This window comes from Aegilops tauschii, chromosome 7 (genome assembly GCF_002575655.3).
Source record: "Aegilops tauschii subsp. strangulata cultivar AL8/78 chromosome 7, Aet v6.0, whole genome shotgun sequence".
Lineage (NCBI taxonomy): Eukaryota > Viridiplantae > Streptophyta > Magnoliopsida > Poales > Poaceae > Aegilops > Aegilops tauschii.
Genome location: NC_053041.3, coordinates 260,787,832 through 260,799,302, shown reverse-complemented (window position 1 = coordinate 260,799,302; position 11,471 = coordinate 260,787,832). Strand labels below are relative to the sequence as shown.

The 11,471-nt window shown below is 43.7% G+C and overlaps 1 protein-coding gene across 2 annotated transcripts; it reads left to right on the top strand.

The window, feature by feature from the left end:
* Positions 1-2,871: 2,871 nt before the first annotated feature.
* Positions 2,872-10,215, top strand: LOC109738473 (uncharacterized). 2 transcript variants are annotated; one of them, XM_073502880.1, is made up of 16 exons: positions 2,872-3,261; positions 3,390-3,443; positions 3,562-3,795; positions 4,686-4,784; positions 4,868-4,923; positions 5,217-5,325; positions 5,850-6,020; positions 6,165-6,380; positions 6,636-6,842; positions 6,937-7,143; positions 7,231-7,350; positions 7,440-7,736; positions 7,807-7,905; positions 7,990-8,402; positions 8,490-8,542; positions 9,937-10,215. In XM_073502880.1, the coding sequence occupies exons 1-15, from the start codon at positions 3,190-3,192 to the stop codon at positions 8,521-8,523; spliced, it is 2,388 nt and encodes a 795-aa protein (XP_073358981.1). In that variant the 5' UTR covers positions 2,872-3,189; the 3' UTR covers positions 8,524-8,542; positions 9,937-10,215. The 2 variants fall into 2 exon arrangements, with proteins under 2 accessions (XP_073358981.1, XP_020153155.1); XM_020297566.4 differs by having other exon boundaries at positions 2,908-3,261; positions 5,214-5,325.
* Positions 10,216-11,471: the final 1,256 nt, after the last annotated feature.

Here is an 11,471-nt window from a genome sequence, read left to right as displayed (position 1 = left end):
AAGAACATAGCAATACAGTGGATGAACAAATTACTGTTGGGCAATTGATAAAATATCGCATAGTTATGATGTTATTCATGGCATGATTAGTACATAGGCATTACGTCCGTGACAAGCAAACCGACATCCATCTGCATCTACTACTATTACTTCACTTAGAGAGCGCTTTTATGCTTGCCTCTCTAGGTACTAAATTCATGACAAACAGAGTAATGCATCAAGTACGATGACATAATGTAGACAAAATAAGATCAACTAATATGATCGAACCCCCATCGTTTTATCCCTAGTAGGAACAATACAAATACGTGTCTCGCTACCCCTCCTGTCACATAGTGAGGATACCGCAAGATTGAACCTACTAATATGCACCACTTCCACTGAAGATCTAATCATCAACTTGGCCAAAGATAACTCATAGACCGGAAAGCATCACATAGCTATAACAATCATACATAATAAAGTTCAGAATATAACTCAATTACTTTCAATGAACAATCTGATCATAAACCCACAATTCATCAGATCCCAACAAACACACCGCATAAAAGGATTACATCATATCAATCTCCAAAGAGAACATTGTATTGAAGACCAGAGAGAGAGAGAGAGAAAGATCTAGCTACTGCTATGGACCCATAGGTCCGGCGAGGAACTACTCACACATCATCGGAGGTGCATCAAGGTTGATGTAGAGGCCCTCTGTGACCGATTCCCCCTCCGGCAGAGTACCAACGAAGGCCTCCAGATGGGATCGTGGAAGAACAGAGGCTTGCGGTGGCGGAATAATTGTTTTCAGGTCTTGCTCTGGTGGCTTCTGGATTTTAGGGAATTACGGGCCTGGAATTAGGTCAAATGGAGTTATGAGGGGGCCACAAGTTCAGACGCCCCCCAGGGGGCGCGCCGTGTGATCCTGTGCCTTTATCGTGCGTCGTCTGGTCTCCTCCCGAAGCTTTTAGGGTCCCTTATGGTCTAGAAAAAATCCCCGTAAAGTATCATCGTGTTTGGACTTCCTTTGGTACTGTTTTCTGCGAAACAATATAATATGGAAAAACAGGAGCTGACACTTGACACCAGGTTAATAGGTTAATTCCCAAAAATGATATAAAATTGCATATGAAATATACAAGATTGATAATATAATAGCATGAAACAATAAAAAATTATAGACACATGGAGACGTATCAAGTGTCCTCATATGCGGATCACTAGTCATACAAATCAGCAAATCCATCAACGTAATCGACCACCGTGCTAGTTTGTGAAATTCGGAACAATTGCTTGAGCAGTGTTTGATGTTGATTTCGGCCAAAGCGACTATGCAAACTGCAATAAAATTCAATCCAAGTTGCATGTGGCTGCCTGCGCTGCATCGATTCAAGCCAATGCGAAGCCGCACCCTCGAACTGAGTTGTTGCCAATGAAATCAATTGATGAGATGGAGTTCCCCATAACTTGAACTGGCCCTCACAAAGAGATTACCACAAACGAGGGTTAGAACCATCAAACCGAGGCGAATCAGATTGAACTCCAAAGGAATAAGCATCCCCAGCCTCAACTAACACAAGATCACGAGCACCAGAGTTTCAACCAGATACTTGCAACTAACGCGCACCACGGAACGGAGGGGGAACATATGACTGATCTTTTCCTCTGAAATCCGGCTCGACTCCGCCACCACCAAAAGCAACTTTGCCATGCCTCGGGAGGCAGCAGTGGGGAATTTTCCGCAATGGGCGAAAGCCTGACGGAGCAATGCCGCGTGGAGGTGGAAGGCCTACGGGTCGTCAACTTCTTTTCTCGGAGAAGAAACAATGACGGTATCTGAACCGTTCGAGCACGTTGTGGACGACCCTTCCATCATTGGTGTAGAGTCCTTCACGTGCTCCTCATGCACTTGCTCGAGCTCCATGTTCATACCCGCACAAACACCATCAACCCTTGCCAAATCAAACCATTCAGAGTTCGGTGTTGGCTTCAACCATGTTTCCCATAGCCTTAAGGAGAGTCTCACCTTGATCCTTGAGTCGCTGAATCAGATCGGACGCAAAATTGGCGCAGAGGAGCTCATAGACCCCGCGCCCCTCCTCCGATAACTTGTCCATGGCCGCCGCTCGACACCGATGCCGCCACCACGTGTTTGTAGTTGTGATTGGGAACCTTCAGGACCACCGAATTTGATACCAACTGTAAGGGACTCACTCGATCTACGGAATTGTGCTAGGGTTCACCTCCGAATCGAATGGGGAATTGAGTTTTTTGTATCTGACCGCCCACCAACCCACACAGCTACAAGAGATAGTACAACATCGGCTGAAGCAGCCGTCCAGTTCCTTCCAACCTCTACCTCGCTTACAGATAGCTAATTAAATGAAATGACCGTTAACAAAGTTAACATGCCCAAGTTGGGTCGGAAAGCCACGCCGGTAGTTTCTTCGGTCGCTTGGGCCTTACGCCTTCGGCCCATTTGTCACGTTTGAATCCAACGCGCCTTGGATGTTTGCCGGATGGGATACAGTGCTAGCACCTGCTGTCACCCGTCCCTCTGTATCTGTAAGTGTAGTCCCAAGTGCGAGAGGTAGTGACGGGCATTGGTGTCAAACTCAGAGGATTCTTCGGTCCTAATTGTAATTCTCTTTCTTGTCTAGTGTTCCGTTGTATAAAGACTAATTACTGTTTTTTCAGTTTTGTCAGATCGATGTTTACGTACTATGATTTCTATATCATATAAATGAGGCATGCATTACCATGCAAAAGTAATACGTAATAATAAATATTTCTTACGACAGGCAAGAGGCAATCATGCAACATGGCACAAATATGCCACGGGCCGCGGCCGTGACCCTGACAGACCGACCCAACCGCCAGATCACCAGTACGAAGCACATAGACACACTCCTCCTCTCCGTGTCTCCACTCCCTGTGCTTTCCATTCCGCCGCCTCCTCTCCCCCAAGCCCCAAATCGCACGCCCCGCACAAATCCCCCCCGAGAATTTCCGATCGCCTCATCCGCAGCTCGCGTAAACCCTAGCCCCGCAGGCCTCCTCCCCCTCGTCGGCCTCCAGCCGCGCTTCGTTCGTTTGGGATTCCTCACGGCGGGCCGCGCCGCGGGGACTAAACCCTAGCTCCGCCGCCAGATCCCGATCCGGCGCGGTGGGAGCCGGTCCTCACCCCGCTCGCGACGCGAAATGGAGGCCGCGGCGGCGCGCAAGGAGTGGCGCGCCGTCCCCGACGCCCCGCCCCGCACCAATGGCGCCGAGGTCGCCCCCCCGCCGCCTCGGTCCACCCGCGCGGCAAAAACCCTTCCTTTCCCCTCATCGCCGTCTGTCTGTCTATGCTGCCCTTACTCACGCCGCGTCTCCGTCTTGTTGTGTTGGTGTTTCTTTAGGATGCTGCGGAGCGCGTGAAGATGGCGCAGTCCGAGGGCAGGGCCATCTACCAGGTGTGTATGTGCGCGCGCGCTATCTTCCTCCTCCCAGCAATGCACCTGTGCTTTTGCAGTTGACACTGGTTGATTTTGGCGTGGTTTGAACCGGCGGCGGATTGGGTTCTTGGTGCAGGATGAGTCGGGAGGGCTGGATGACTTCTGCTCGATCACCATTGATGGGACCGGTGGGCTCAGCGAGGACATCCTGCAGCAGCGCCTGCAGAGCATCGTGCGACAGCGGGAGGAGCTGCAGCAGGTGGAGATCGACCTGCGTGCACAGGCCATCGCCCACCCACAGATCATCGAGGTGCAGCGCCGATTCGGGGAGGCTACCAAGGAGCATCTAGTAGCAGCTGAAAAGCTCAAGGTTGTGTCTCTTTCCCTTTTATATGCTGGGTGTTTCCCTACTCACTAGGCTGCAACACGAACTTCTGACTTGTTCATTGCAGACGGCATGATATATACTGTTTAGTGGTTGCTTGGGAAGTAGTACATGCTACTGATTATTTTGAGAGCCATGATTGGCAGACAGGACAGCTACCACCAAAGGTGGTTGCGCTGTAGCTCACTGTCATTTTGGTTTGCTCCAAGTGCCGAGTTCTGTTTATGTTGACGGAGCTGGTGTAGCTCTGTAGGACTCATTTCTTGTATTTGTATTGTTCGCATTTTTTGTGTGGTTTTCTGCTGATGAGGAAAGTTGAATGGTGGTTAATGGCTTAATGCTCTTAAGATAGTTACGTGATGCACAGATGTAGGTTCATTACTGCTATGTAGGCACTCCCTCTGACTCCAAAAAGAGGGCGCACGTGCTTTGATTTGACTGACCATGAATTTAACCAATATAAAATGTACTCCCGTTTTATCCATTTCTAGGACAAGTATTTCCGGACGGAGGGAGTAGGTTACATGTCACAAAATTTATACCATTACATCTGTATCCGAATTTTTTTTCCAATGATATAATTTTCAACTTACATTATCTACGTATTATTGGTTTGGTTAGTGGTCAAAATTAAATTTCAAAAAGCATGTGAGCCCTCCTTTTTGATTCGAAGGCAGTAGGATGCAACTCATGCAAGGTAGCTTCAGATTAGCTTATCTAGCCTTCTAGTTTGATTTCAACCACATATTTTCTTGGGTGTTGCCTCGAGTTGTTTCAATAACACATGTAGCCAGCGTCTAGTCTGGTGATATAATTGATGCAGACCTTGTGTTGCCCTTGCTGTGGGAAACAAAATTAATGTCCAGATTGAACAGGAACAACTACATGAACGGGAGAAGTACATTCTTGAGTTGGAAATGAAATTGGATGATACACATAGGGAATTGGATGCTTTGAAGATTGACCATCAAACGGTTGGTTGTCTTAACTGTTACATTCTGCAGTATTAACACTGAGTGCTTATGTTATTTATCGCCGCCTTTGTTCTTTTCGGCAGGTATGGGCTAATCAGGATCTTCTTAGAGAACAGACCAAGGAAATCGCAAGTTTCAGGTATCATTGGTACCTTGTAGATGTTTATGCATGGAACAATATCTCTCAAGTTGGAAATACATTTGTGAAGTTGCACACCTTAAAACTTCCTAGCATCAATCCAGAGTTCTAGATCAATGATCATGCATCAGAATTATACAATTCCTCTACGGTCTGCTGTTGTGTCAAGCTACATCACCAGATCTCATCCTTTTTGACTAAAACCAAACCACCACATACTTTAATTTGCTGCCTTTTTTTCAATTTATAACCCAAAAAGTGTATGCCTGATGCTTTATTATTTTGTGCAGAAGGGAGCGTGATAATTCTGAAGCTGAAAGAGCCCAACATCTTAAACAAATTCATGATCTGCAAGAACATCTGCGAGAAAAGGAAAGCCAGTATCTTGCATTAGAGGAACAGGTATTCTTCTCTACCCTTTTGGTTTTCATTTGTATTTTCGATGATCCATGCACTATGTAGTAAGCTTCCATTAAATCAAAACCAAAAACATTTTTACTGATTGTGTATGGATTACAATATCATAGTTTGCTTGATCTCCATTAATAACCGTTTCAAGTCCACTTCAAATTATTCACATGGCAGTGTCATAAAATGAATATAATCCTGTAATAATTAACATGCTTGTCTCTTAAAATGCATGTATGGCAGTAACATCATAATAGAATCCGCTGGATGTTACCCCCCTTTCCAATATTTCATCTTTTATAATTGCAGGGTTTCCCCATATCCTATTCTTGGTACAGAAATAAAAATTATCTTGTGTTGAGTGGTTCCTGGGCATTATTTTGGTTGTGTTAGTTTGTTATATTCATGCCTGAGCAATGAAATATGTTATTTGTTTGTGGGGACATTTCTTTACCAGCGTGAGCGTTCAGGCATTTTAATGTCCAGGAGTTCATGAATGAACATCTTATTTTTTCCAGCATAGGGTTGCTCAAGACAACATTCTTTATAAAGATGAACAGTTGAGGGATGCTCATGCTTGGATTACACGAGTTCAAGAAATGGATATCTTGCAGTCTCAATCACTACAAGCTGAGTTGCGTGAGCGTACTGATCAGTTTGGTCAATGTTGGGCCACTTTCCAGCAACAGGTCAGTTGTTAAGTAGATGCCTTCTTTATGTTATTCATGTCTAATTTGTGCTACTATGAATTTCTTTCTGTGGTATTTCATGGTTCAGTTGTTCATTCTGCAATATGAGCCTTCTCTTTACTTGACCCTCTTGTTCGTCCCCAGTATGTTGAAATGCAGCAAGGTTTTCTGCATACAATACAACGACTCCAGCTAGAACTTATTGAGTTAAGAGACCGTACTGGAGAACAAGAAGATGTTTCGCAAGCTGCTCAGGAGGGTTCAGCTGAAGCGTCATATGTTCAAAGCAAGGGAAGCAACATGGCTGCAAATGGTAGTGCATTAGCAGATGGCAATCAGTCCACAAATGACTCCTTTAAGGTATTACTCATTTTGAGCAACTTCAGTAGAGTTGTCAGTGTGTGTCACCAATGATACAAAATATTGTTCAACATTTACTGCGTTACTTTATTTAGTGTACCGTGACTACCTTGTGTTTATTGTTTTAGTGTCGGTGTTTCTTACCCTTTCCTGTTCCCCCTAGTATTTTTGTTTGGACCGTCATATTGGTTTTGTTGATTGTTCTATTTTTTTGCTTATGAATAATTCCTAAGCATGCTTTCATTTTTTTTTCAGGGAAATAATGCCCATGCTGTACCTGTTGTTCCATCACTATTGGGACTAAGTGGTTTTGTTCCTCCTGGGCAGATGGCTGGGATGCATTCTTATATGCTGCATCCTCAAGGCATTCCTCAATCTTTAGCCTCGCCCAACTCTGGTGTTCCTCAATTTGGTACTTTTCAGCCTACAATCCAACCCACCTTACACTGGCCTAATCAACAGGTAATTTATTATACTCACAAGCACTTCGTTTATTGTATCATTGTTTTACTGACAGTGACACTGCCTTAATTTCGAAATGATTCCCTTCATATAGGAAGCACAAGCTGCCTCACAAACACCTGATGCAACAAACTATCACCCATCACAATCAGATCAGAATGCATTACAACCAGCTGCTAGCAACAATGTTGAGCTGTCGTCTGGGCAGAATCAGGTGACCCATCCAGAGAATCTTACAGCACATGGCGAGCAAGAACAACGTTCCACGAGTGTGGTTGCTGACTCAACTCATGAACCAAAGGTAGTCTGTTTACTTGTTTTTGTTTGTGTTCCTTTAATCTATTCCTCTTAATTCAATTCTTGCTGAAGTAAAAAGAACCGTTTACAGGTCATGGAATCCAATGTTACTGAACATTTTTACAATGAAGAGCAAAAAGCCCATGATTCATCTTCGAATGCCAGCTCTACTGGAAAGTTTGAACGCCAAGAAGAAAGATCGGAATCAAAGGTTTCTATCTAGCATTTACTATTGTTTGCTTAATAAAATTCGATCGATGTGTAAGCCTCTTATATCACTCGCACTGTATGTACAACCAGGGCGAGAAAGTTGCATCTGGCAAGCAGCCTGTGGAGCATGTACCTAGGAAGCAGAATCAAGCTCCAGATTCTGCTTCAGATTCTGCTGGGTCAACAACCCAGATCCACATGAACAATATGGTGCCAGAGTTAAAGTCTAATGTTGTGAATCAGTCCGACACACTTACATCCGCAGGTGGTGGTGTGGGTTCATTGTTACCAAAGGAGCCTGTCCTTCTAGATGAAAGATGTCTTCTAGCCTGCATCGTTCGTGCAGTCCCTGCTGGATCTGATAACCGAATCAGGATAAGTTCAACTGTGAGTGCAACTTTTGTGATTTTGCTTTTGTTTAGTGGAACATTTTCTGATTCTTGCGCATTCTTTGCAGCTGCCAAATAGGCTTGGGAAAATGTTGGCCCCTCTTCATTGGCATGACTATAAGAAAAATTATGGGAAGCTAGATGATTTTGTGGCTTCTCACAATGAGGTTTATTTTCCCTGCATTACTTTTGTCAAGCATTTTGTCAGTGTATTAATATTCTATTATTGATAAACCAATTTGCATCTGCAGCTTTTTGTGATTGAGGGAGATTTCATTCACCTTCGTGAAGGGGCACAACAGATCATTTCAGCTACAACAGCTGCTGCTAAAATTGCTGCTGCTGCTGCGGCTGCATCATCTGCTTCTTACTCATCGTTGCTGCCTTCAGTTGCTGTTACTCCTGTGGCACACAACACTCGTCAAAAGAGAGGACCTGTTGTTGATTCCAGATCTTCAAATTCAATGCCATCAGGAAATGGCTCTACTACAGCTAAATTTGGCAATCAACACCAAGTGAATGGCTTTTCTGATGAAGTTCGAGCTGGGCAGTCATCAAGGCACACAGCTGCTGCCAATGGGGGAAGACATGAACGAGTTGGTCCCCCTACACATGACAAAATCCCAGGTGCCAGACATGGTTATGGAGGAAAGCAACAGGGCAGGTATGGTCTATTCCAGATTTGATGTTAAAGCTCAGATATATATGCCTAACTCTTGCTCATCTGCTGCAAATTACTCCTGTATTTCAGATCTGCTGGGACCGAATTCAGTTCAAGAAGATAAGTTGGTAGCTTGTCTTGAGGTACGATCATATGTTCTGATGTAAAAAGTGTTTCTCGGTGATCACCTAGACCCTTTTGAAACCGTTCATGGTTGTTACTGTTAATACTACCTCATTCTATTTTAGCATTCTAATCGTGTTAGTTTTAATCTTAAAGATTTATCGTTTCTGGATTTACTTTATTTGAGAAATTTTGTTGTAATCTAAAAGATTTATTGTTTCTAGATTTAGTTTATTTGAGAAATTTCCATCCCCAGAGTGTAGTAGATACCCACAATAATTGGAACTTTGCATCTTCATGTCTTGCACCAACCAAGAGTAGGCAGAAAAACAGCAACACTGTTCATTTACTAGAAGGACAGCATGAAATGGAAGCAATGCCTTTTGATTACCTACTATATAAAATCAGATAATATGCGGAATTGTCCAGTATTTTGAAAAAATTAAAATAATGTCGTGATTAAAGTACATGTTGTTAGCTACTTACATACATGTGTTGTTGTTAGCTACTCCCTCAGTTCACAAATATAAGAAGTTCTAACATTTTTGGGAATCGAATGCATAACACGTTTTAGTGTGTTCACTCATTTCAGTCTGTATACAGTCGATATTGGAATATGATAGGATGGCAATGGGTGGGGTATGGGCAGGGTAGAGCAATACCATACCCATACCCAAATAGTCAGTGGGTACAAAATTCTACCCATGCCCGTACCCATGGGTATGAAACTTCACCCATACCCATACGGCCATACCCGACGGGTACCCGGTGGGTAGAACAAATAGTACACAAGTTGTTCACAATTTTACGCTCATTGATAGCACATTTGACAAAAAAAATCAATTATCTCAACTCAATAATAGGTAGATGAGTAAAGGACCACTATCAAAATTTAGAAATCACAACATACAAGCCAATAGGAGTAGATGAGTCACATGACAAACTAATGACTAATTGATGACAACTTAACATTAGTTCACAAACGGGCAGGGTATGGGTATATCCGCTGGTACAAGGCTATACCCGTACCTTACCCATGTTACCCATGACTTAACGGGTAGGGTATGGGTACTACCCATGGGTATAAAAGTGTGCCCATACCCTTCCCATGCGGGTATGGTATCCGCTGGTACCCGTACCTGTGGGTAAAATTGCCATCCTAATATCCAAAACATCTTATATTTATGAACAGATGGAGTAGCATTTTATCTTGGTCACCTTTGCGAGACAGTTAATGATTTAGCTTTGCTGACATTGTCAAGAGATATATCTTGTCTGGTGCTAAAATACTACCCCCTCCGTTCCAAAATACTTGTCGTGTACATATTTTGGAATGGAGGGAGTAGCGAATATGCAAATGCTTTCTGTTTGGAACTCAGCAGGGAGCTGACATACTCAATTTTTCTGACTGTAGGTGGTCCGATTGGTTTAATGGGCGGTGAAGTGGCATATCATATCCAAGTTGGTTGCGTTTTGGTTTCAAATGGCTGAAGATGCTGCTGAATTCATTATTCAAAATTTAGTTGTGCACCATTGCTTTATAACAGTGCCTGCCTGCATTGCTCTTTACCTTATTTTGGCAAGTTGTCCTGAAATCCTAGCCCAGAATCAGAAAAATACCGAGGAAGTTTTGCAACCGTGTATGTGGTGCACACTTGAATTCATTGCGTCGAATGTCTGGTTACGTGCCGAAGATGAGTACTAGCTCTTCTATTATGGCGTCTCCACACAAAACTAGCATCCATAATGCTCGCTTGTTAGTGAGAATTGCGACAGATTGCCCAATTGACCGCGCTGTAACGAGGTACAGCGGACAGCCTGTTAGATTGCATGGATTGCACTTGCTGACTTGCCCTACCTGCAAGCCAAGTAGCTGCCGCTCCGGATGACCGAGCCTGTGCTTCCGCACAAAGCAAGCAGCACCTAAGCCACACTTGGGCATTTGCCGCCCCAAACTCTACCCCTACCATGCAATCGTGTAGCTGCAGAATACTTGGGACCTGTGGCTTCTCATTACTTATTAGGCCGCTGCTCTTTTGTTTTGGGACGCCATGTCATGCCACCTTCTCTCCCCTCGTGTACATACGTACGCCTGCCTGCTCTTAGTCCTTAGAAGCAAGTACTCCCTCCGGTCATCAACGTCTACCATGCTAAAATTATACAATATGAAACGTCAAGTCATGATGCATCTACTGGTATTGATTTCACATTGTGAATGTTGGTATTTTATTTTATAAAGTTGGTCAAACTTTGTGAGGCTTGACTTTAGACAAATTTTATATGGGAACAAAAAAGGACCTGAGGGAGTATCAACTCTTGTGTGGACATGTAGTTTGTGGGTTTGAGTTCACATGCACCCTTTTGCTACAGGGTGTGTGCTTAACATGACTGCAAATTTTCGCGATGGAATGACATTCGCGGGGGCCTGTGACAAAGAAACTGTTTTCGGAAGCATTTTGAAGCAACTATTTTCTTTTTTTTTGCCTAGACCTTGATGAATTCATTCCGTCACAAAAAGTTGTAAGCATGTGAAAAACACATCAATGTTTATTGCCAAAAAATAATCAAGTTTCTTTAGTATTTTTTTGGATTTTACTGTAGCAAAGTGTGTGAGCTCGAGTTCACAAGAGCGCAAAGTGTGCGAGCTCGAGTTCACAAGAGCACTTTGGCCTTGTGTCATTTATTTCGCCACTCTCTTTGTGGCTCATGCCTATTGTGTTTTACACAAAATACTTGGCACATATGCCAGTCAACTTTTTCTACTGACCATGTGACACCGTGTCGGAAAACTTTGAAGCCAGTGATCTTGTGAAATGCGTCATTAAATTGGTCACCCATTTTTTTTGCGATATTTTCAACACCATCGAGCTGCTGCGAGGGCAACTTCACCAAGTTATTTGACGAAACATGTTTCTCCTTGTTCTCAATGCCGATTTGGAATGAAGACAA